Below are 25,252 nucleotides of genomic sequence, written 5' to 3' on the forward strand. Positions count from 1 at the left end.
GGTTTCCTCGGGCACAGTCTTCCTGATCGGCTCCCAGAAGGCATGATCTTTCAGTGCCCGCAGTAAGGACGTACCGGGAGGTGAGCAGCTGTCCTGGGGCCGACGGGGGGGAGGGGGGGGGGTGGTCTGTCCCCACAGCCTGAGGTCCCTGAGCCCTGCCCCGAAAGCCACCTCCCCTCGGAGAACGGAGCTGGAGGGCGTCAGCGGGGCGCGGCCCGGGAGCTGCGGGGCTCTTCCGTGAACCGCCCCCCCCCCCCCGCCCCCGCGGGATGGGTTTCGGAAGGGGTCGGGGTGCTCCGCTCCCACAGGCTCCGGGGGAAGGAACAGAGCAACCCAGGCCCACCCCGAACCTGCGGTGGGCGGGAGGCCCCCGCCAGCCCCTCAGCCGCCCCTCTTTCTGCCACCTTGCAGATCTCGTCCACTTTGACATCCCCTCCATCCACGTAGAGCTCGGGCCGCCGCTCCGCCTGAGCCCCCTGGAGCACGCGCGGCGACACTCGGTGACGGAGAAGAGGGACTCGGAGGAGGAGTCTGAGAGCACCGCCCTCTGACCCGCGCAGGCCCCGCCCACCACCCACCCTGGAGCGCCCCCTGGGCTCGCGGAGCGAGCGGCTGTGCGGTCACTGCCAGCGAGGCTGGAGTCGTGCGCCAAACTGTCCCCTCCGGCCTGCGTGGCCGGAGTAGGTGCAGAGTTCGTTTGTTCCCCGGGGTGGTGACTTTGGCCTTTTGTTTGATCTTTGCCTTTTGACTTTGTGCCTATTTTGATCCACTTTCAGCCCCCCCCCCCCCCTCCCCCGGGCTTGCGCGTCAGAAAGGTCGTTTGCAGCTGCAGGCTGGGGGTGCGGGGAGGGTTGGGGTGCCTGGTGCCACCCGCGGTTGCCCTCCCAGGCTCTGACAGCTCGGGGGGCGCCCTCCCGTCACCTCGGTGACTACAGGGGACCCCCCCCCCCCACAGCAGACTGGCTCTGGGATCCAGAAGTCGTGGCAGCGACGTGCGCCCACAGCGCAAGTCGGGGGGGGGGGGGGGGGTGGGGGAGGCAGCCGGTGTACAACCTGCGGCCGCCCTGACGCGTGGGCTTTAAAGTCAATGGCTTAACACAAAATCTGCTTCCCTTCCTAAGGGTTTTGCTTTTCCCTACCGTGTGACCGAAAGCTCCCGTCACTACCTTCTCGTTTTATACTTCTGAATTTCTAATCTGATCTTGAGGGCCCCTGGACGGCGGAGGATGGCGCCCCGGCCCCGCAGAAACCTCCGCCGACAGTAACTACCCCCATACCACCACCACCCCCCACCCCCACCCCCCCCCCCCCACGGCAGGTCGCCTCTCCTTCCCGGAGGCCGTAGGGAACAGCAATAATCGCACGAACCCGAGCAGCACGCAGGAAGGGAAGGTGGCCCTCGGCGACGCGGGGCAGGAGGCACGGCCCCCCGGGCTGCGGTCAGCAGTGGGGCGGGCCCGGAGGACACGGGAAGCCCAGTCACACTTGGGGATTAAGGGAGTGAGACGGCATCGGGTCTTGCATGCAACTCAAAAGTTCCGATTTTATCCGTTTAAAATCGATGCGATCTACCTATACATGATATAATGTTTGTATATATGAAATCTATATTTGTTGAATTTGAGCCAAACTAAACCCATGTATAGGTGTACAATGAGAAATTCAAATGCTTATTTTCCCCCCCACACGGTGTAAAGTAACCCTCCCCGCTGGTGGGATTTTGCCACTTTTGATGCTAACAAACAGCTTTGCTCACTTCTGGCGAGGACGGTTCAGTACCCAATTTGTAACGGAGCCCAGGGGTTGAAAGTTACCTTTAAATACATGTACAAATAGTTGTCAAAAGTAATGTTATTAAAATAGATTTATTATCCCTGAGCGTGGCCTATCTTCCTGTTTTGACGATCAACTTGCCGGGAACATTCCTCCTCGGGAGGAAACCTGAGACCAGGGCTGGGCAAGGCTACATCCTTGGTTTCACTTTCAAATCTGTGTGTTCTCCTGGGAGGGAGAAGACACAAATAAATACCAGACTCATCTTTGAAAATTCCCTTGGTTTCCAAGCACTAACCTCAGCGTTGTTAAATCCCACAAGGAGGGCAGGAGAGCCAACTCGGCGTCAGATTTCTCATGACTCCAGGGTGGTGAGGGGGTCTCCCCCGAACAGTGGGAGGACCCGCGTCTTCCTGAGCCGGCATGGCTTGACTTCTGTCAAAATCCAGGGCACAGAGGGGTGGCCACTCCCTAGGGACAGGCTCCCGAGGTCCTCGCCGTCGTCGGAGCTGACTTCCAGGTCACCCTGGGTTGGGTGCAGGGCAGGGAGACGCCTGCTCAGCGGCGTTAAGAGGACGAAGCAAAGCACTTAGGTTCCACGCGGCATCTTTACTGGGTTCTGTCTTTGGAAGTGGTATTTCTGGAGTCTCGGGCACTCAGACACTCACGTCCACGACGCGGCGTTCCTGGGACACGGCTCGCCTCGGGTGTGCAGAGAGAACGCATTGGCTGCGGCAGGCATGGGCACGCCGTTTTTCGTGACTTCCTTAAAAATTGGCTTGTACCGAATTCCACCTGTCCGTTTTTCCATCCGGCAGCCTCACGTCCCAAGGCCGGGCTGGGCCCCGCAGAGGGCTGCCCAGGGGAGCAGACCCAGGGCCACCGCACGGAGGATGCCAGCCTCCCGAGTCCGGGGTCGCTCTGGGTCTTCACTGGGCCCTGACCTTCTTGCTCTGAGGGCTCTGCGGCTGCTCCGGGAGGGCCCGTTTCTGCTGGGGCGCCCCATCCTCGAGGCCGCCCACCTCCCCGGAGAGGAGGGCCGCCCGCGCCAGCCGCACCCCCCGCTTCTCCCTGCGCCCCTCCATCTCCTCGATGTCGCCGGCAAACAGGGCCTGGAGCGGGGCGATCAGCTTGGAGACCGTGGCGGAGTCCCCGAAGCAGACCTGGGAGGGGAGCGGAGAACAAGGACGTGCGTCAGGGTCAGCTGCGCGGAGGGAGCCCTCTGCCGCGGCAGGTGCCGGCTCGCCCCCCACCCGCCTTCCTACCAGCGGGAGGAGGACAAGGCCGCGGGAGGAGGAAGCCCTCTAGGGAAAGGGGCCCGGACAACCCTCTCGTGGCCAAAGGAGCAAAACCGCACGGGGGTCAGGAAAGGCGAGGCTGTCCGTCCTCACTCAGAGGGACCGGAGGCCCCAGGCTGGCCTCCTGGCCAGTTGACGAGAGAGAACACCGACTCCCCAGCAAGTGCCGAGGCGCAGATGACGCGGCTGTGGGGACGGCCGGGCCTGACTCCTCAGCGACTCCAGCGGCCAGAGACCCCGGTCCGGCCCGAAGGCCCCGGAGAAGGTCGGCCTTGCCATCCTGCCGGGGCGGGCCACGGCGGGAGGATGGACAGACCCCCCTCCTACCCAGAACCCCCCCCCCCCCCGTGCAAGACCCACATGCACAGACCTTCATGTGGTCAAAGGCGATCCCCACTTTCTCGTTGAAGCCGGGGCTGAAGAGGGGGACCTTGGCGTAGCGCTGGCTGAAGTGGGTGAGCATGGTGAAGCCCGCGTTCATCCGCACACCCACGCCGATTGCCTGAGACGTGGTGCTGCCGACAGAGGGCACACGTGAGGCCGGCGCCCAGCGGAGGGAGACCCCGTCGCACACAGGCCCCGGGAAGGCCGGGTTGGGGGGGGGGGGGGGGCTCCTCCGTCAGTGCCCCTACTGCCTACAAACTCTTCCTGAGGGCTGGATTCTTCGCACACGCCCCCAAACGGAGCCCAGGCCTGGGCTGGCGTCAGGGCGCCCGTCCTGAGGGCAGCGAACGGGCAGGGGGCTTCTCGCTTGGGGTACACAGTCTTGTCACAGCAGCAGCCCGCGACCCAGGCGGGCCTGCACTTCCCCGGGCAGCTCCCTGCTGTGGCTTCTGTTTCTGCCACCATACGCGCAATACTCGATCCCCACCCCGGCTAGCGCCCTGACCAGACGGCACTGCAGAAATGAGGGCAGGAGCCCCCACGGCCTAGTGGGAAGCCAGCTGGCCCCGTGTCACGGTGCCTGGAGAGCACAGTCGTTCCCTTTGGGGCTGACGCGAGGTGGCTCCGAGTGCCCCCGGGGAGAAGGGAGCGGCTCATCAGTCTCCCCTACCTGTGCGTCTTTTCCACGGCCTCCTCCTCCAAGCCGTCCTCCAGTGTGGCCTCGTGTATCAGGAGGGTGGCGTCCTTCCCTAGAGAGGAAGCAGCAGACACTGGAGCAGAGCCCTCTGCCTGAGAAACGCTGGGTCCCAGGTCCACACCGCCATCCGTTCCCCCGCCCACACTCGCCTCCACTCACCCATCTGGACCAGAGCCTCGCAGGGCATGGTGTCACCCGAATAGACCAGCTTCCAGCCGGACGTGTGGACCAGCGCGCAGCCGAAAGCATGCTTGCAGTGCCGGACCAGGCAGGTCTGAAACTGAAGGAGCGGCTGAGCGGCCTCTGGCTGTGCCCCCGTCACCCTCCCGCCCGCGGGCGCCCCCTTACCTCTCCCAGATCACACGCTTCCAGCAGCGAACCAATCAGCCTTTCAACCTCGGGGCTGGGCACCTCTGCCCCTTTCTGAAGGCATTTGGCAGGAATCAGGCTGGGAGAAGACAGAAGAGTTTAACGCAAGCGTGAAAAAACAAATGTCATGGGTTTTTTAAATTATTTTGAGAGAGGGGGCGAATGGGTGGCTCAGTCGGTTGAGCGTCAGACTTCGGCTCAGGTCATGATCTCGCAGTTTGTGGGTTCAAGCCATGTGTTGGGCTGAGCCTGCTTCAGATTCTGTGTCTCCCTCTCTCTCTGCCCCTCCCCTGCTCATGCTCCGTCTCTGTCTCAAAAATAAATAAAAACATTAAAAAAAAATTATTTTGAGAGAGAAAGGGAGGGCAAGTGGGGGAGGGGCAGAGAGAGAGAGACAATCCCAAGCGGGCTACCACTGTCAGCACAGATCCCGACTCATGGCTTACTCTCACGAACAGGGAGATCATGACCTGAGCAGAAATCAAGAGCCGGTCACTCAACCGACTGGGCCACCCAGGTGCCCCTGGGTGTTACCTTATGTTATGTTAACGTGATTCAAAGTACAAGTGTCTGGCTAGAAAGCCCCAAAAGCGTTATTGTAACTAAAGTATTTAAATCAGTAACTAAGAGAAGAGAGTTGTCATTTAAAAAGAGCCAAACCAAGCCCCGAGGCCTCGGATGAGGGCCGAAGGAGGCCACAGTGAGGGCACCGACCCCAGGCACAGGGACTCCCTCCCCGGGTCGCCCCTGCTCGCGCGCCGGGCCCTGGGCCGCTTTCATGGAGAAGTGCGGGCGGAAAGCTAGGAACTAGAGCAGAACCGAAAAGGCTGGGCTGAGATGCAACGCGGGACACCAACACGCGCGCGCGGGAACCGTCGACGGTTCCTGTCCTGGAGTCAAAGCATCCCTACCCCGTCGCCCGCCGCCGGGGGCCCAGTCCCGGGGAAGGCTGCGGGGTCCCGGCATCTCGCGAGGGCCGCGGCCGAAGGCGGCAGGTGCCGACGCTCACCTGACGTGGTGCAGGATCCGCTGGCACTGGTGGTGGTACTGCTGGAGCCAAGCCCTGAGCTGGGTCGGGGCGACCACGGGCAGAGGGTGACACGGCCTTCCCAGAGATGCCTGAGGCAAGGACACCCGAGGGAGCGCCAAGTCAGGGACGGGAGCTCAGGGTGACAGGAGATGTGGCCGAGGGGTGAGCCAACCAAACTCAAAGGACAATAAAAGTGCGCGCGGCACTTACCAGGGCTCGCTCCCTCTGCAGCAGAATATTTAGCAAGCCCTGCAGGGGGGAGAAGGGGACACGGGTCAGCCACGTCCGGAGTCCCCTCCGCCACGCCTCGTCTGGCTTCTGGCGTCCTGCTCTTGCAGCCGCTCCCACCTCCCTATCAGCCACAATCCGTGGGCAGCGTGACCAGGGACAGGGCAGGGGTCTGGGGTCCCCACTGGTCCTGGGAGGGCCCCTCAGGGCAGGCAAGCCGGGTGAAGGCTGACAGCGGGACCTTGTCCAAGGCAGTGCACCGAGCGGAGCGACTGCACCAGCGAGAGAAGAGCCAAGGCCCTGGGCACATCTGGGCACAGCAGGAAAGGAAGGTGGGTAGCGCGGGCCAGAGCGGCACCTGCCCTCCGCCGGGGTCCCCCCGCCGCTCACCGTGTGGTGATCCGCGTGCAGGTGGGACACGAACACAGCGGCGAGGGTGCCCAGGACCCTGTCCACCTCGTCTCCGTAGTGACGGCACAGCTGCCCGAACGTGCCTTCGCCACAGTCCAGGAGGAGGGACCTGTTGGGGCTGTGGACGAGGGTGACGGTCACGTGGCCGGGAAAGGCCCCTGGGGCCCGCAGGGCTCCCACGTCCGGAAGAGGCGGGGCGAGCGGCTGCGTCCCTCCCACGCCTTCCCACACCTCTCGTGCGCTGAGAGGCCGAGCCCAACGCCACGGCAACTCCGGACGCCAGAGCTCATCGCACAGAGGCGGCCACCGGCCACGGAAACCCCTGAACACACACAGTACCCAGGGCCACGCGGATGCTGGCGCCCGGCTTGTGAAACGGGAGGACAAAAGCATCTACTCGCAAGGAGGCCCCTCGGGTTATCGGAGCTGAACCCGGCAACGGCCCCCGCGGCCACACCAGCGCCGGGCACGGGTGCGCACGCGGGGCAGCCGCCCGCTGTGCTTCCGGTCGAGCAGTCCTGGCCTCCTCAGCCCGGGCCGCCCCCTGCCCGGCAGGGGCAGGACAGGCAATGACCGCCGGCGCAGGGGGGTGACCGGCGGCGGCCCCGCTACTGCCGGGGAGCCGCTCGCGGAGTCGGGCCCCGGGTGCTTCCATCCCGATGGCCCGTCTCAGCCTCTGCCCCCCGGGGAGAGGCCAGTCTCCCGCAGGCCTTCGTCCTCCTCCGGGAGGGGCCGTCCGGCAGGGGGCGCTGTGGCCGGGCTCCGGGGAGAAGCCCCAGACACACAGACACGTGACCTTCTGGGCAGGGACCGCGTTGCGGAAGCGCCTCCGGACGAGTCGCGTCAGGCTCAATGCCACTCGGGGGGGTTTCGGGAGAAGCCCCTTCCACGGAGCCTCTCAACCCCCAGAGGGAGGCCTGGCCGCCTGACTGCTCTTCCGGGGTCCTATGGAGTCCGTCCCAGATGCGCGCACGCTTGATGTCAGGGCGCGCCTCGTACGTGCCGTGCGCACTGGACGCGGCTGGCGTCCGAGACGAGCACGCACGGTCTCAAAGCGGGCCCGGGCCCTCACAGTCTGACTTCCTCCACGGACGCATCTGCAGACGCACGGCCCGGCGCCCGGGTTAACCTCTCTGCGGGCGAGGACGCCGGCCCGACCCAAGAGAACCGAGTCCGGGGGCCGAGCACGAGCCGGGCGCACCAGCCCGGCGGCCGCTCCACGCACCAGCAGTCACCAGCTCGGGGACAGCACGGCGCAGCGATGAAGACACCGCCTCACACTCCGGAGCTGCCGCGACCGGCGGTGGGAACTAGTAGCCTCTCTGAGCGTTGGTTTACCGATCAAGGCAACGGGTGGGCATTGCTTCTTAGGGTTAACGTGAAAACTCGGCGAGATGGTTTCTCAGCAAAGCACACGGCAGACGGCGGGGCCGGCTATTTTCATCAACAGACAGCGCAAGGGACGAAGCCCGGTGAGTCGCGGAAGCGCCAGCTACTGAGGTTAATCACAACACGCATCAGCGCCCACGACTCCTCTCCCCGGCACCCTGGCCGAGAGGACGCTCCATCTGCCCCGGGCGGCGGGGCAGGGGTTCTGTTTGAGAAGTTGGGGCGGTGCCCGGCGGACGGGGTTGGGGGGGGGGGGGGCCTCCAGGAACGCAGTACCTTATGTTGACAAGCGTGGCGCTGACGTTCCGAATCTTCATCGGGATGGCAGACCCCGTCCCGAGGAAGATGATTTCTGGATACTGGCTTCCATTCTCTATGGAAACACACACACGAGAAAGCCCATTTCTGTGGGTCCAAAGTGAGCCGGCACTCAGCCACGAGGGGCGTTAAGTCTCGCTTCCCAGGAGGGGCTGCGGATCCCACCTGGCAGGGCCTCAGGAGGCGAGGCCCCCCTCCACTGGCTGTTTGGGCGTCAATAGCTGTCTGGGAAGAAGGGCAAATAAATCCCACGGCCCTTCCTTGGAAAGAAGTGCTCCTGGTCCTTTACGAAAGGAAGGGGCCTTTACGCTGTGAATCGTTTACCTCAGGGGGCGGGTTCTGCCTGGCATCCAGCTCTTCCCACCAAGAGCTTTACAGGGGACACAAGCAGGCTCAGAGGGGACGCACCGCACGCAGGCTCTCTCCAGAGGAGGCGGAGCCAGAACCAGAGTCTAGAGAGACTTGATGCTTCCGAAGCCGAGGCCCCTTGTCAGCCAGTCTGACCAGCTCCACGTGCACGGCCAGGAGCCTGATCCGGGTGGATCTTTCACACGCAAACCAGAAATGCAATCACAAACCCAAAGCAGACAGACGGGAAGGCTACTTCTGGGGACAGGAGCCCCTATACCCGCCCAGGTGAACTTCCATGCAGAAACTGTAGCGGGGGGCGGGGTGCCTGCGTGGCTCGGTGGGTCAAGCATCCGACTCCGGCTCAGGTCGTGATATTGTGGTTCATGGGATCGAGCCCCACATCAGGCCCTCTGCTGTCAGCGCAGAGCCCGCTTCGGGTCCTCTGTCTCCCTTTCTCTCTGCCCCTCCCAAGAGCACACTCGTGCTCTTTCTCCAAGATAAACAAAAACAAAAACCTCAGAAACTGCAGTTGGGTGGAAGGCCATCTGGCCCCATGAACGCCCACCCGCTTTCTGGACCAGCGTTCTCCGCTTCTATCATTAGCTGAAAAGCACCCTAGAAAAACCAGCTCCTGCAGCAAAGGTCACCAAGCTCCCCCCCACTGCTCTTGCTGACGGCACAATGGCGAGTGTCACCCAGCAAGGTGGGCGTCGTGGCCAAATCTCTTGTGGATCCTCAGCAAAGCCAGGACCGGATCCCGAGTCGGCTCGGCCAGGGTTCAGAGCTCTTTCCGGAGGCCGGCAGGAGCTCCCAGGCCCGCCGCACACAGCCACGTGCCTTGTAAAGAATGGCCGGGTGCCATCACCAAACACTCTGATGCACCTGGTCTTGGCGGGAGGGCAGGCGGCAGGCACGGGCACCGGTGTTCTCAGAGAACACGCGTGACGTCACTAGCCCAGGTCAGAGGGTGCCTGCCGACCTCCTGCTTAGCGCTCCGAAAACACCAGCGGCCAGCAGAGGAAGGCTGTTCTGGGGTCTTCCGCTCACCTGCGGGGGTCGGGCCGTCCTGCACAGCCTTCCGATATTCCTGCACACTTTCCTGGAAGTTGGGGAGCTCCAGGGCCTCGGCGATGAACTCCTCAGGATTGCAGTTAATAACCGCATCCCTGCAGGGAGAAAACCGTCTCAGGCGACCGGCCCGGGCGTGGCCTCAAGCAGACACCCGAGTGGATGTCTGGAATTGACTTATGGACGCGACCCGCAGAAAGTCCTTCACATCAAGAGTGAAGGCCAAGTGCCTGAGACCCCGGGCGGTCCTGTCCTCCTGCCGTGTGGACGCTTCCTTCTCAGCCTAGTCGGGGGGTGGGGGGGGGGTCTCAGAGCAAGTTCTGAATAGCTTCAGCCCCTCACGACATCTCAGCTCAAAGTCTCACGAACCCAACACGACTGACATTCGGGGCAGGGTCCTGCGCGCCACCCCGACCTCCACCCACTCGAAGCCACTGGCAGCCCCCAGGCCCTCCCGGGCTGTAACCACAAAAAACATCTCCAGACGTTGCCTGACGTCCCTTGGGAGCCAGAGGAAGGGAGGGGAGAGGAGCAGACGGCCCTGGTGGACACGCACAGCCCACGAGCAATGGCTCGCCTGGTAACAAGTCTTCAGAGCCCAAGAACCCTGTGGAAACGCAGGCCTTGACTGATGCGTTTCTCGCGAGGCCCCAGCGATGCGACGTGGCTGGTCCCGCCACGCTGACAGGCAAGCCTCCGTCAGCGGCTCCCCACCCCGACCGGGCGCTCGCACAGGGAGGCCGGGCCCGGCTCCCCAGAATCCGACCCGGGAGGCCCGGGACTTGCACCGTGCGTGGGCATGAGGCGCATCTGGGTACCGGCTGGGCTCAGCTTTATGAGCCTTGTGTGCAGAGGCTGACAGCAGGCTCCGAAATCTGAAGACCGCACGGTCTGTAAAAAGCCCGAGCACTCGTCACAAGAGCACACAGCGTGCAGTCACAACACAGTGGACGGGAAGCTTCAACTCGCTTGGGATTCACTTGGACGTGAGAGATGTGTGGGCGGGAGGCACTTCCCACGGTACTGGCTGGACTGGTAGAGGCTTTCCTGCCGGCAACTTAATGCTCACCGAGTGCCCTCCGACCCAGTAACCCCACACCTGCGAACCCCCCTGACGGAACAGAGTTCTCCTCAGACGCTTGCCTATAACACACTCGATGCCTCAGTGGAACAACACAAAACTAGAAACGTCTAAAATGAACAAACACCCCATCTGCAATGCCATTAGAAATCCGGTTACCAAAGACCACGCAATGACTCAGGAAAAGAAAGACGTGTCAGGTCACAGATCCACATACACACTTTTCAAAAGGTACATTCCCTGCTTGTTCCAATTTAAAAACAGAATGTTAACCATCAATTTCTCTCATCTCGGGGACGAGATGACGGGTGACTAATTTTCTCCGTCAAACACACGTTACTTCTCTGATGTAAAACAAGGGACACGTATGTGTCCCTGTCGTCATGGGGAAGACTTTGCAAAAGCTTCGTCGCTGGCCTCACCCTCCCGCCTCGACCCAAACCAGAGCCGCGTGTCCTGGTGACTTTGCTCTGGGACGCAGCCACCCCCGTTCATTTACTGCTCGTCCGGGGCTCATCTGCAGCAAGGACAGAGTTCAGTGCCCGAGACCAGGCCACGTGGCCTGCACAGGCTGCAGTATTCACTACCTGGCCCTTCACGAGGAGAGCCTGCCGCTCCCGCTCTAGACCCTTCCATCAGCTCAGAGTCGTCCTGACCTCTGCCACTCCCTCCGAGGACGCAGCTGATACTTGAGGAGGCACTCGCCCCGGACGGTGGGCACACGGGAAGCCGGGACTTCCTCCTGGAAGAGACAAACCCCACTGTGTGGAGAGAAACCGAGCCGAGGGGCCGGGCTGGGCTGGGGGACCGTGTGGGGCACTACCTGGCGGCAGGGGGTGGCGAGCGGGGGGAAGATGTCGGGGTGGATGAGGCTGAGCTGCGTCTGGATCTTGTGGCTGCGGAGATTGTGGACGGACGAGCAGCTCTCGTTCAGGACCAGGTGCTGGGCGGCGGGCCCGAACCTAAGGCAGAGACGGCGTGTTCACGGTGCCCTGCAGGGGGGACCCCGCTGCGGGGACAGCAGCGACACCAGTGCACGTAGGTAGGTGGAGGGGCTCAGAGAGAGGAAGTCGCACTGCTCTGCTCGGAGTCCAGTGCTCTCTGCGGACTGGAAAGAGTCCAGAAGAAACCAGAAAGCTAAGATGTCAGGCGCCTACATAGGGACTGGGAAACAAAATGGAGTTCAGGGTAGAAGAAAAGGCACCATAAAAGGAAAACAGACCACGTGTGTTAGGGCTCAGGCCCTCCTCCAGGAACAGAGGGTGACAACGAACCGGCTATCCAGGAAGGAGCGGAGGGGGCGCCTGGATGAACAGGGGGCTGGGGGGCTGGAACCCCACCACGTCACCCTGCGCTCAGAGCTTAGCTCCGACACCACCTGGTTTGGCCCCGCCTGGTGCTGAGCTGGGCCGGCATGGAGCGCCCTCTTCTCCCGGTCCCGAGCGTGGGCAGATGGCCACCTCGCAGGACGGGATGAAATAGCGAGGCACCAGCACACTGCCTGTCACATGCTGGGTGTCCAGTGACCTGAGGCTGCTGCGCTACACTGGCCAGTCTCTTCTTTAGGACTCGGCCACGGGGTCATCAAGAGCGGGCGGTGCTCACTGGGACACGGAGTGTGCGGGGACCCCACTAGCTGCTGGATGTGTGCGCACGGCGCCACCTAGTGCCAGCTGTTCCCCACGCGGGGCACAGGTGTCTGCCGGGGGAAGGAGGGGAGGACAGACAGAAGGCACAGGGTCCTACCTCTCCATCCACTGCTGGTACCTGGAGTCCGCAAGCACACGCTCCGGGGCCATGTGAACCACCAGCGCCACGGGGGCCTCGGCATTTCCCTGGTACCTGGGGGGAGGGGAGAGCGGTGTTTTGCTTCGGACAGTGATACAGGCTCACAACGTTCGCACGCGGTGCCTGTGCAGCCGTGGGGGGGGGGGGGGGGGGTGGCGCTCGGCTTGCTCTCCCGGTGGGTGAGCACAGGGAGGGCACCAGCTGGCTCCTCTGGTTGGCTCGGGGGCTGCCCGCCAGGCCTTCCCACGGGCGCCGGAGACCATCCCCATCCCCTCCGGCCACAGGGGCTCGGACCTATGGAGCAGGACAGAGGTTCTCCAGGCCTCTTCTTGCTCCCACCCCCCATCTTTCACAGCAGCTCCCCCCATAAATCTCGGCACCTCCAGGTCTGCCTTACTGCCCGCCTTCCAGTAGACCCAGGGCACAGGCATGGGCCGTTACAATGGTCTGTGATTCCACTGTCCAGAGAGAGAGGGTCACTTTCTAACATGCTGATGCATTTCCTTCCGGTTCCCGTAAAAAAATTCACACAGTATTTTTAACCTATCCTTCCCTTCCGCGCACGCGCATGCACACAGACAGACATACGGACAACACACACACACACACACACACAGAGCGCACGGGGTCGTGTGCTTAAACCTCACAGCACTGCCTCAGCGCACGCACCAATCAGCTCACAGGGACTCCAAGTAGCTTTGCCGCCACGGCATGACTGAAACGCAAAGCCTGTGCCAGCCGGGTACCCAGAGTCGCCCAAGGAGAAAAAGCAGGTCTGAGGAAGAGCTTCTCACACTAACCTGAAAGAGTTAGAGCTGCCCCAGAAGGTCTGCTGTGATAAGCAGCATAAAACGACTGAGTGAAACACGTAAATCAGAATTAGGAGCAGGAGAAATACACGCAGAAGAAACCACGAAGGACGGGAGAAAGAGGAAAGCACGGGCGTGTGGGGCAAAGCTACCCGGGATGACAGCCGACCTGAAAACGGGTCCCGCATCTTTGCACGACAGGAGACGACGGAGCCCAGGCCACCGGCATATCAGGAAAAAGGTGTTCCCAGACTAAGGTTCCATCCCTTAACACAGACCCCTGACCAAGACTCTCACACACGTCAGACCTGCCTCAACAGATTCAGTGCAGGCAAGTGAACAATTTATGAGCTACAAATAGTCCAGGGGCGCCTGGGTGGCTCAGTTAAGCATCTGACTCTTGATTTCGGCTCAGGCGCATGGCATCGAGCCCGGCAGAGGGCTCCGTGCTGACAGCACAGAGCCTGCTTGGGATTCTCTCCCTCTCTGCCCCTCCCTACTCACGCGCACGCTCACTACGTCTCTCAAACATAAATAAACTTTAGAAAAAGAAAAAAAGGGCTGAAAACAATTCTAGAACCTGTCCTAGACCTAGCACCCCAACCAACCGCTGATCTTCTAGTCTGCAAGGGCTCTCCGGGTCTCAGTCTTCCCTAATTTCACTCACACGCTTGCGTACTCCACAAAGCCCGCTGACTAGCAGTCCCTTGGTCCATCCTGCCAGCAGGGGCCTGACCCCGGCACTTGGAGCTGGGAGCACGGGCTTCCCAGACGCGGCTCCGTGCCAGGAGCAAGCACGGGCCAGGCAGACGCCCTCCTCCACCCCGACGGCCCTCGTCACCTCTTTAAGGTGGCGTTCTCGCAGACGGGCCAAATGAATCCTTCGTCCGGACACTCCACCACAACAAAAGCAAGGCCGGGATCTGGAGGAGTACAGATCTCTTCAGGCAAAATCTGCAAAACAGCGGGGTGATGACTCCGAGGGCAGAGCCCCAGCTCAGCAGACATGCAGGGAACTGCCAACCGCACAGAATCCCTACGGAACACGCACGGACCAGCGGGAGGATCGCCGCCCGCCCCCTTCCCGCTCGCGCTGCTCCTCTACACGTACGCAGACTTGGAGAGGGCACTTCAAACCCAGAGTGGCCATGAAGCCGGGCAGGACAGTCAAGGTTCACTCGGGTTTGTGGCCGTTGGTTCTGACATTCTCAGACGCCAGAGAAAACACCCTGGTTAAGAGCACGGTGGCGGTCCTTTGGGCCGCGTGCCCCAAGCCCACCCTCAGGGGGTCTGTCGTATGTCCGACAAGGGAGAGCACCCATCCCGTGAAGAGGAGGACCCCCAACCCTAACTAGACGCTCTGCATTTACACCCAAACGTGGCCAGCATGGACACGCTTCCCTCAAAGTGAGCTCTGTCTGCGGGGCCCGGGCCAGAGCACGGCTGTCCCACGTTCGGGCCCCCACGGGGACTGCAGACACATCACGGAAACGGGCGCCTCACCTCCCTGCCCTCGTAAGTGACGCTCCTCCCGTCCTTGACAGCAGCGATGATGGGGGCGATGGCAGCCGTCCCGCTGAAAAGAGGAGGCCAGCCACGGGTGAGCCAGGCGCTGCGGGGACACGGGCCCCCCGCCCACCCCCGGCCGCCCGGCCACTCACACGGGGAGGCCCAGCTCCTTGGCTTTGAGCACCAGGAAGTTTCCTTTCTTCACGTGCAGCTGCCACAGACAGAACGCAGACGTCATCTCAGTGAGGGAGGAGGAAGCTCGGCTTTAACCACTTTTCTTGGGTTTTAACCATCTTTCTGGTTTTATGTTTTTAGTGTGTGTGTGTTTTAATGTTAATTTATTTTTGAGAGAGCGAGCGTGAGACGCAGAGGGGCGGAGACAGAGGGAGACAGAAGATCCAAAGCAGGCTCCACGCTGTCGGCACAGAGCCTGACGTGGGGCCCGAACCCACGAACCGCGAGATCATGACCTGAGCCGAAGTCAGACGCTTCACTGAGCTGCCCAGGCGCCCCTGGCTTTGCTCTTTAATTTCGGTTTCTTTCTTACCGCTTGATGAAGCACTCAGGTCCGGTTATTGCTTTGAAATGAAATACACCATATGCCACGCTACATCCTGAAGAAGTCACTGATTCTCAAATACTTTAGGACTAAAAGCTGAACGACTTTGACGTTAACTTATTACAGATTAATAAAATGCAATCCATTTCCAAATCAAAAGTATCCTTCAAGCGTCCTTGAGAAGAAACAAACACCTTTCTGTCTGATCATCCCGTACTTACCATTTAATAGCTAACAGAGCGTGACCAGAACCTTGTCTAACAGAAATGATCGCACAAATCCCTACAGGACCCAGAACCGTGAGGGCAGTGACAGGCACTAACGTGGGAGTGATCTTACCCCTGTGGTTTTCACAAACCCGTAACAGGGAGCTGCTTTCATCCTGGAGAAGAGTTGTAATGAAAAATGCCCGACATGCTCTTACCATGCCAGAAGGACAAACAACAAATCCCGCCCCCAACCCCGATAGTCACCCTCCTGTACTTAAAAAACATGTACGTTCACTCTACGGATCTACGTGTTTCATATGTAGTAATGAAAAGTCAGAAACGGCGTAAAAACTTAATAAATCTTTGACTACGAAGTTCTACTTGGTTTTCATTTTCTTCCTTAGATCTTTAAAAGGGAAGTAACTCTGAGGGCAAAGCCTACAATTTGGATCCTTGAGTCTTACTGGGACTCTAGAATTTTCTAGGTCGGCAAACATTACCCTAGATGAGGGATTACAGCTTTAGTGCATGTAACACAAAGATGATGAGCTCAGATGACGGCCTCAGACGTCATCGTCTGTGAAAACGTGACCTTCCCTCCACAGACCCTGATGGGCTTCAGGATGGAAACTATGTCCCTAACATTTACCAGCGACTGGCAGACTAAGGCAGGCAAAACCCCTCCCTCTACTCCAAGCTGACTTCAGCCCACAAGAGACATGCGCCCACCTGAGGGCACGGAGTGTGTGGCAGGCAGCGGAGAAGCAGAACGCAATCCCATGAGGCCCCGCGCTGGCACACGGCGGTCTGAAGCCCATGCTCTCCTAGCGGAGGACAGCCCGAGTCCCAGGCCCTCACACGTAGGGCCTCTTGCCTTCGACCTCCCACAGCCTGCACCAGCTCAGCTGTGCTGCCGTCCAAAGCCTCAGCCGGGCCCAGACCGGGCAGCAAACAACAAAGGAGGGGACACAAGGGCCGGGGGGGCCATAGCCCACAGCCTCGGGAACGGCGGCCCAGCCGTGGCCAGGTTTACATGTGGGGGGGCGGCCCCACCACACAGGGCACACTTCATCACGCTCCATGGCCTCTACTGAGAAAGGAGGGAAGGACCTCATACAATTTACAGATTACCGTATAAACCTACTTTAAAAATTGGGGGCACATAGGTGGCTCAGCATCCAACTTCGGCTCAGGTCATGAACTCACGGTTTGGGAGTTCGAGCCCCACATCGGGCTCTGTGCTGACAGCTCAGAGCCTGGAGCCTGCTTCGGATTCTGTGTCTCCCACTCTCTCTGCCCCTCCTCTGCTTGTGCTCTCTCTCAAAAATAAACATTAAAAAAAGTTATTTTCCTGCCTAAAAACTCAGAGATACCCAAGTAATAAGCCTATCGACAATAGTACCTAACTTATAAAACCTACTATTACTTAAATAAATTGACCAGGGTGCCTGGGTGGCTCAGTCCGTTAAGCAGCTGACTTCAGCTCAGGTCATGATCTCGCATTCAGTGAGTTCAAGCCCCACCATCGGGCTCTGTGCTGACAGCTCGGAGCCTGGAGCCTGCTTCAGATTCTGTGTCTGCCTCTCCCTCTGCCCCTTCCCTGCTTGCACTCTGTCTCTCAAAAATAAATAAACATTAAAAAAAAATTATTTCAATAAGGTTGACAGAAGTAATACAATCAATGATCCTGCAACTGATAACTATTACTACTGACCTTCCAGAAGTGTTTTCCCTGATTGGTGTTATAATTTGGATGAAAATTACAAACCTATTTTAAAATCAACATTACTTCTCAAAAACCAATGAAAGCCCACAAAAAGTCAACACATGTAGCTTTACCACAGATTAAAGTGTTCGCTACACTTAATAAAACTTTAATGCAAAGCCCTACTAAAAATAGGCCATCAGTCAGGTTTTTAAAATACTCTATTGTCATAAAATTTTCACAGAATCGGACCAACTTCAGATTTGCAGACACAGGCCTCAGTGAGTGCTCGCCGGCATTAAAATGCGTCTAGCTCGAGTGGTTTAACAGCTACGGTAAAACCATCTGAACTAAAAGAGAGCTGAAGGAGTCTGAACGGAGGCCCGATTCCTTTGCAGGAATACAAAGCCACATTTCTGAAGTGCAAGACGCCTGACTGTTCCCAAACACAAACCAGCGTGTAGGCAGAAGGGCTCCGTTGCTGGAAGGGCGTTTGAAAGTACATAAAATTATAGGTGGCAGATGGAGACACAGGGGGTCTGTGCTCCTTCTGGGCACAGGGGACTCGGGAGCTGCCACCTCAGAATCACAGGACAAGCACTGATGGAAGGTCACCACACACGCTCACTTTTGAAAGCCCACCGGGGAGGCGCTTACCTTACAGACAAAGGCTACGACCAAGGACGGGTCCCTGCCACGCTTTCTCTGGCCGACACCTGAGGAAAACCGAATGTGGTCAGAACAAGGCCAGTGTGAACCTTCTCGGGCTTCCCAGGTGGATGGTCATCCGAAGTCTGGCTTCGTGCAAAATGGAACGGACACAACCGTACGAGACAAGGGTCAAAGAAAACCCTGGTATCCTTTCTGCGGCAGACCTGGATGTCGTCCCACTGGCACCGAGATCGGAGCAAACAGAAAATGCAAACTGCCCACCAGAAAAACTAGAAATGTCTGGTGAAACGTTTCAAAAAATGACAGTGTACCCAGACGTGGAGAAGAAAAAGCCGTAATGTGCTTTATAAACAAGGGTAAGAATACGCGAACGAACTCGAAAGTAAAAGGCCTGCAGGGAAGATGCACCTGTGCCATCCACACCAGGGTGGCGCACAGGCCAGCCCTTCTGGGGCAGCAGGCCCGACCAGGGCAGAGAGAGGAACGATCGGCCGCACCCGCCGTGGTCCCACGCCTCCAACACCTCTACTCCTGGGATTCTGACTCACTTTCTCAGCAGCCTGTCGTTCTGGAGGAAAAGGGGCAGAGCCACTCACTGATAGGACCCATGGGCTTCGTGCACTTGTGAAAGATCACCTCGCGTTAACGAAGGCTGCGAGAGGCTGCGTACGAACCCATCTGCCGGAGCCTGCTCTCCGCCGGGTGCACGGAACACAGTTTGGGGCCCAGCCAGGGCCGGGGACTGGCCCTAGAGCTCCACACGGCCACCTTCACCCTCTGCCCACAGGCCAAGTCCCACACTGACAGAGAAGCGCTCGTTTTACACACAGGCTTCTTACGAAAACAATTCCAACCTGCAGCAGGACGGGGCAGCAGATAAAGAAGCCAGCATTCTCGAGACCGCATGCTGTTGGGTTTAAATAGCATTACCGTCTGCAAGATGCTGCTCGTTTTCGGTGGATCCAGAATCCGAAGACTGCCCTGGACTGAGTCTTTCTGGACTCTGAGACGGCTGGCGTTCTCCACGCTTCTGCTCGCCTGGTTGGCATGGAAAACAATCAGACCCCACGCCACGGAGGTGAGCTCACGGCCAGGAGCCCGCTGTGCATACGGGTCAGTACCGGAGTGCCCACTAAACAGCCTGCCTCCTATGACAGTGACTGGGTGCCTCCCCACCCGGGTCTCTGACCAGGCACCACACCCACCCGGGTCTCTGGGCCACAGGACCTTTTGATCCCCTTCCCATGTCTGCTCAGCCGAGAGCCCTGACCACGGCAGGGACTCAACAGTGTCTGCGGACTGAAACGCAGGCAGGCAGCAGGCTGGTTCACGCACCGGCGCCACCCTCCGCGAACAGACCTAGGCCGACCGTGACAGCGCCGTGGGAGGGCCGTGACTTTGCAGCCAGTTAAGTCTCCAGGCCAGTAAAACAATTCGCCATGCTAAGAGGCCGGCTGGGCCGCTGTCTCGCAGAAGCCCGCCCGCTCCCCCCCCTGCACGTTCCTTATCGGCCCTAGGGGCTGGGACAGCCGGCCAGCTTGGGCCACACAAGCTCACATCAAAGCAAACGGTCACGTGCCAGGAAGGGAGGAATAGAGAGGGACACACATCAGGCCTGGGGGGGTCGGGAGGGGTCAGGAAAGAGAGGACATCTGACCAGGAGTGAGCCAGACAAGGCGGGCTCTGATGCGACCAGCCGTCTCACTGGGCCCCAAGCATGTCTGCCTCTGCTCAAGACATACACCCACCTCCCTCCCGCACACACAGGGGCCGTGCAAGCTGCATGTCCAGGCCAGGGCCGGGCTTCCTGGCCCCCTGCGGGGGGCTGTCTGTCCTCTGTGTCCCTTGAGCACCTGGCAGGCCTCGCTGTCAAGGGAACGTCCCTAGTACCCTGCGTCCTCCTCGCCATCAGCAAAACCTGGCCTGGGGTGTGACTGGCCACAGATGAGACACACGTGGCGGGGCCTGACAGGCAGACGGTCTCTAAGTCAAAACCTTGTCGTCCGACCCTGGGACTCGCGAAGGTTCACGGGACCTTCTGAACTATTCACAACACTTCTATTAGTATTAGTGTTTATAAACAACGCCTTCCTAGCGCAAACCCCTCCAGCATCCCATCATGAAAGGAGTGCTTACATCCGTGGCAAATAAACCCCAAGCGATAAACGTGCAAAACTGACAGGGCAGATTATGATGTCCCAAAGTACAATCACGATGGTTAGGAGTCTGGTGAGGTTGTAAACTCCTGAAGGGCAGGAACCATCTCAATTCTTCCACTAAATTTCCTGATCGTATCGAGAACACAAAACCAGGCACACAAAGCCAGTACTCGAGCATTTTCTATTTTCGCACGCCCCTTTCCTTAACCGGGACCTACATGCCTCCCTCCTCCCAGGAAACAGGGCTTTTGTACTCACTGTATATGGGGATCTGGAAAACTGTCATGGTCTCATCCTTGTATTCGGGTGCCGAGTGGGGCCGCACGGCTGTATGAAAAAGACCACGGGGCAGTGACTGCACTGAACAGAGGCACTAGGGGAGGAAGAGCCTTCCAGATCACCAACCACAAGCAAATGGTTTCCCTTGGGATTCTGCTGGGAAGCTACACTACAACCAGAATTTCTGAGTAAATTACAAATTTTAAGAAAGAAGCACCAATGTATTTTCATTGGCCAATGCTACACTCAATGAAAAAAATGTATTCTCACTACCTGCTTAAAAAAAAAATTTCTCAAATGTATTTTTTTAAATTTTTTTTTAACGTTTATTTATTTTTGAGACAGAGAGAGAGCATGAACGGGGGAGGGTCAGAGAGAGGGAGACACAGAATCTGAAACAGGCTCCAGGCTCTGAGCTGTCAGCACAGAGCCCGACGCAGGGCTCAAACTCATGGACCGTGAGATCATGACCTGAGCCGAAGTCGGATGCTTAACCGACTGAGCCACCCAGGCACCCCAACAATTCTCAAATTTAAAAGGCATATGTTAACACACGGCCTCGTGACACCAAAAGGAATGCATCATCTCAGCTGTAAGAACCACCATCCGATGTGACATAAGACGTTAGTGTTTCCACTGAAGATGAGCATCAGGGGCGCCCGGGGAAGCTGGGCTGGGCATCCGACTTCGGCTCAGGTCCTGATCTCCTGGTTTGTTAAGTTAGAGCCCCAAGTTGGGCTCTGTGCTGACAGCTCAGAGCCCGGAGCCTGCTTCGGATTCTGTGTCTCCCTCTCTCTCTCTCTCTCTGCCCTTGCCCTGCTCGTGCTTTCTCGCTCTCTCTCAAAAATAAATAAGCTTCAAAAAAAAAAAAAAAAAAACCAAATGATGTTTGAAGAGGAGTGTTAACAAACCAGGGACGCAGACCCCCTGGGGGGGGGGGGAGGGGGGCGGGGGCCCTGCTGGCATCGTGGGCTCCGCCTCGCCCCAGGAGGAGGCCACCTGCCTCCCAGCAGAGCCCAGCTGGACCGAGTAGCATCTCTAGCCTCTACCTGGGGGCAGGAGGGGGCGCGCAGAAAAGCGCAACAGGCAAGATTTAAAAAATTCATCTCCTGTTGATGAAGCACGGGGTTTTAAGGTTTCACGGGGTCCAATTTTTATGGTTTCTCCTTTGAGAGACTGGGGCAGACAGAAGGCAGAAATGGCCGATCACGAGTCAGAGGCAGAAACGTACCCAGGTCTATTCCCTTCAGCGGACCAGAAAATGTTTTGATAGCTTCCAGGTATTTTTCCTACAAAAGAGAAAGAAGGAAAGCAGCAGTTCCGGCGGCGCAAACGGCAACGGGCAGTTTGCAGAGAAGTCAACGTAAAAGCCCAGTAAGTATTCTGAGCCACCTTTGCAGAAAGAGTCACACGGTGGCCGCTCTACGCTAGAAGCCAAGGGTTCAGCGGTGAGCGGGGGACGCGCTCCCCACCCTCGTGAGACATAAAATCCGGTGACAAAACTGAACCGAGGCAGAGCACAAACCCCCGGGGAGTGGCAGCCGTGCTGAGGGTCTGCAAGAAGCCCGTGGGACGCGGGGGCCGGTGTATGGCCCGTCCGAGAATCAGGCAGGCTCCTGAGCAAATGTCCTTGCGACGGGGCTCTGGGGGCTCAGAAGGAAAGCCCTGGGACGGGAAGGGGCTTCAGGGAAGAGCTAAGAGGGGCCCGCAGAGCTCCAGCGTGGGGACCCGGATACGGAAGCCAAGGGTGGGCCAGAGCCGGGACCCACAGCGCTCCCAGGCCCTACTGCGGGGGCGGCACTGTGCGGGCTGTGACTTGCCTACGGGTGCGTCCCCACCGCGTGGCGGGTATGAAGCTGTCATGGAAAACACGGGTAGGAGACAGACGGCACGAAGGCCTCGAGGACAAACAAATGGATGGATTCGAGGCACTATTTTGGAGACAGAATTAACAGCACCTGGCGGCTGCCTGCCTTTCATGTTAAGAACTGGGAAATCACGATGGGCACACCACTTCTCGGCAGTGTGAAGGGGCTGCGTCGGAAGGTACGAACAGGTCTGAAATGTGCGCGCGCACTTGCTACCGAACATGTAAGGAGCTGGCTTAGCGCTTTACGTGCGTACCTCGCGGAACCCTTCGCAACTTTACGGAACATCACAGCCATCTGACAGAGGCAGAAACTGAGGTTCTAGGAGATACAGCGACTTGTGCAAGGTGACACAGCCTCTTTAGCTTGAAAGGCGGAGGGTTCACTCCACCGTCAGTTAACTCCGGAGGGCAACAGGGGAATTTGCAGAAACGGAAACGGCTCGCAACTCACGTTAAAAAAAGGAGGGGTTGGCCTTGACAGCTAGTCAGGAGAGACTCACCAGCTGTGGAGGTCCCGAAAGCACACACTTTGGGAGCCCGGTTTCCTTTAAGGTGAGAATCATTCCTGGAAGGAAGGAAGGAAGGAAAGAAGGGAGGAAGGTCAGCCATCTCCTCACCGTGCCCGGAAGCTGCCACCAGGGGGCGCACTCCTCGCTTAACCAGCTATTTATCTCCTTGTCCTCGTTCAGGCTTCAGTCATCAAGGGCCCCGTGCAGCAGTGACGCCTGCTGGGGGGTGTAAGGTGACTGTAGCCATCACCACCACACCCTCCGGTTTACTGGCACGTTTCTCCAGTCCAGCAACTCGATAAACGAAGTGGATGGTAACGCTTGGGAAGCGGCATGCGTGTTAAAATCTGTCCTTCTGAGTCACAGCTTTTCATGCTGCAGCTGACAGGGCGAGCATAAAAAGAATTCCAGCGCGCAGGGGCCCCTGGGTGGCCCGACTTCAGCTCAGGTCATGATCTCAGGGTTTCTGAGTTCCAGCCCTGCATCGGGCTCTGTGCTGACAGCTCGGAGCCTGGAGCCTGCTTCTGATTCTGTGTGTGTGTGTGTGTGTGTGTGTGTGTGTGTGTGTGTGTGTCTGCCCTTCCCCTGCTCATGTTCTGTCTCTCTCTCTCAAAAATAAGCATTAAAAAAAAAAAAAAAGACAAAAGACTCCAGCTCCCGTGGGCTCAGAAGATGGGCAAAAATGAACAAACAAAAAACGAACAGGGCAGGCTAAAAATCCCAGACTTCCCTCCAGCCTCTAACTTCAGAAAGAATATACTTACCACACAGCCCCCCAACATTACACCAGTGCATTCGGGTCAGGAATATGTTATCCAAACGAGCCACCTTCAACCTAAGAAAGACAGAACACTTGAGCAACACAGGGACCCTCTGTGCTGCTTCAGAAGCACTCCTGTCTGTCACCTCGGCGTTCAGGGCCCACAATCACCACGGTGGACTCACTTGTGCTCCTGCATGAGTCGCTGGACGCCTTCTCCACAGTTGAAGAGATACCTACAGGACACACGTTACGCAAGACATTCAGGAGATGCTACTCTGTAAAAGCTCTGCCACCGTTTTACATGCTTTACTGTTCGCTTCGAGAAAAACACACGTTGCGCTCCTGGGCTGCATTTCTGGCGTGAAGATGCTGCTTGGGAACGAACCCTCCTTAGGGGAGCGGCGAGCAGGGGACTGGGGGCCTGTGTAGCAGGCTGGTGCTGGAGCGAGATGGGTCCTCTCCCCCATCACCTCACCAGACCTGATACCACCCCACACGCCAACCATGAGGTCCCGGTGTCGGGGCACACGAGAGGTCGTGCGGCCAAAGTGTGCCACGAGGGGGCTCGGGGCCCAAGGGTTGGAAAGAGGACGCTCCTGCCCAAGTGTGCAGCTCTCAGGGTCCCCCGGGAACCCCACGGCCGTGGGGGTGTAGGGCATCTGGGACCCCCCGCACCCCCCAAGGGGCCAAGCTCGGCTGCAGCAGCGGAACTCCCCACGGGTGACGCGGAGACACCGCAGCCCCGAGGGTGGCCGGGGCGCGACGCGACGAGGAGACGCCGCCTAGGCCCGGCCGGACTCCGGGGCGGCGCACTGACCGGTTGTACTCGGAGAAGACGTAGAGCGCCGCGCCCACGTCCCGGCCGCCGGCTGCCACCACCTGCAGGTACACGGTGTTCGGGCCCCCGGGCTCCCACGCCGCGCCACGCTTCTCCCGCGTGCGCAGGTGCCGCAGCGGGTCCTTGGGCGGCCGCTGGCGGCGGGCGGGTCCCTGCGACATGGCGCGCCCGGCCGCGGACCGCAGCAGCAGCACCGAGCGAAAAGCCCACATGCGCCGGCCTCCGCCCGCGCTCCTAAGGCTGCGGGTCACTGGGCTCCTGGTGCCCCCCACGCCCCGCCCCTCCGCCCCGCGTGGCGGGCCCAGCCAATCAGAGCGCCGCGCGTCGAACTGCCCACCTACGCGAGGCCACGCGTCCAATAGCGAAGAGCCTTGCCCCTCGCGGCTTGTCAATTGGGGACGGCCATAGAGTGGGGGCATACTAGAGCGCCCCGAACGGCCCCGCCCCCTATCTCTTTCCGGCTTTCCGGGCGTCGATTCTTTCCGGAAACTGTTTAGCTTAGGGCGGGACTTCCTGGAGCGCAGAGCCGGAAAAAGCCACCTGGCACAGGAGCCATTCTTGGGAGTTTTCGTTGGGTGCCCGGGGCGCTTGATCCCTTTGTCCACGGGTCGTGGCGTGCCCCGCTAGGCGAGTCAGCCCTTGGAACTTTGGTTCGTTCTTAGTTGTGGTGGTTGTTAGGATGAAATGTGAGGGGGTAAATTCTAGAGAGCGTTAGCGTAGGCGCCTTCGCTAATTTTATTTCCAGTGATTCGCATGAATGAATGCAGGCTCCTAACGATTGCTTTATTATCTTTGGGGGAGAAAAGCAAGAATAATCCATTAGGGGTTAAGAGAACAAGTCCTGGAGCAAGAGGGTCTTGGTTCGTTTGTTAATGGGGTGATCTCGACCTGTCTGAGCCTCAGTTTGCTTATCTGTAAAGTGGGGTGGGGGTAGTTACAGTTATCTATGAAAGGGCGGGCCTACGCCGGCCAACTCCATCTTGTTCTGTGTCCTTCACCTTGACCACGCCTCCTCCCCTTGAGTAGCTCACCTGCCTAACAGGACTCGGACCCTTCCCCAGCCAATGGGCTGAGGCCACAGCCATTACGTCACCAACTGCCCCTAGGCCCCAATAAAACCTTGGTCCTTTTGAAACTCGCTCTCTCTCCCTGGTATCTCACCGCTGCGTTGGTGCAGGTAGGGGAT

The 25,252-nt window shown here is 59.1% G+C and overlaps 2 protein-coding genes across 10 annotated transcripts in view; one reads left to right on the top strand and one right to left on the bottom strand.

Moving 5' to 3' along the window:
• The window catches only part of ARHGAP44 (Rho GTPase activating protein 44), a 176,227-nt gene extending 174,349 nt beyond the window's left edge, over window positions 1–1,878 (top strand). For 4 of the 5 annotated variants that reach the window (XM_027047646.2, XM_027047641.2, XM_027047644.2 and 1 more), the window contains one exon: window positions 412–1,878. In XM_027047646.2, coding sequence (XP_026903447.2) covers window positions 412–551 — 140 coding nt within the window. In that variant the 3' untranslated portion in view covers window positions 552–1,878. The remainder of the gene's footprint in view (window positions 1–411) is intronic. The other variant, XM_027047642.2, reaches the window with a different exon arrangement.
• On the bottom strand, window positions 1,847–24,344 carry ELAC2 (elaC ribonuclease Z 2). 5 transcript variants are annotated; one of them, XR_008294377.1, is made up of 25 exons: window positions 24,046–24,343; window positions 23,411–23,461; window positions 23,230–23,300; window positions 22,457–22,521; window positions 21,318–21,375; window positions 20,066–20,134; window positions 18,579–18,686; window positions 17,634–17,692; window positions 14,656–14,741; window positions 14,498–14,570; window positions 13,836–13,948; window positions 12,144–12,239; window positions 11,221–11,359; window positions 11,054–11,139; window positions 9,296–9,414; window positions 7,856–7,952; window positions 6,170–6,308; window positions 5,762–5,800; window positions 5,531–5,640; window positions 4,501–4,600; window positions 4,312–4,432; window positions 4,126–4,204; window positions 3,442–3,586; window positions 2,072–2,936; window positions 1,847–2,001 (listed from the first exon to the last, which is right to left on the bottom strand). XR_008294377.1 is itself a non-coding variant. In XM_027047802.2 (24 exons), exons 1-24 carry the CDS (start codon window positions 24,276–24,278, stop codon window positions 2,703–2,705), a joined length of 2,463 nt encoding a protein of 820 aa, XP_026903603.2. In that variant the 5' UTR covers window positions 24,279–24,343; the 3' UTR covers window positions 1,847–2,702. The 5 variants fall into 5 exon arrangements, 4 of the variants coding, with proteins under 4 accessions (XP_026903603.2, XP_053068607.1, XP_053068608.1 ...); XM_027047802.2 differs by having other exon boundaries at window positions 1,847–2,936; window positions 14,656–14,714; XM_053212632.1 differs by having other exon boundaries at window positions 1,847–2,936.
• Between the last annotated feature and the right edge of the window lie 908 nt (window positions 24,345–25,252).

This window comes from Acinonyx jubatus, chromosome E1 (assembly GCF_027475565.1).
Source record: "Acinonyx jubatus isolate Ajub_Pintada_27869175 chromosome E1, VMU_Ajub_asm_v1.0, whole genome shotgun sequence".
Classification (NCBI taxonomy): domain Eukaryota; kingdom Metazoa; phylum Chordata; class Mammalia; order Carnivora; family Felidae; genus Acinonyx; species Acinonyx jubatus.

Coding starts and splice junctions, on each gene's coding strand:
- ELAC2 (XM_053212632.1), bottom strand. CDS start 24,278: ATGTGGGCTTTTCGCTCGGTGCTGCTGCTGCGGTCCGCGGCCGGGCGC. Junction 18,687..20,065: donor TTTCCAGATCCCCATATACA/GTGAGTACAAAA, acceptor CATGCCAACCAG/GCGAGCAGAAGCGTGGAGAA. Junction 5,801..6,169: donor TGCACGCGGATCACCACACG/GTGAGCGGCGGG, acceptor TCCCCCCTGCAG/GGCTTGCTAAATATTCTGCT.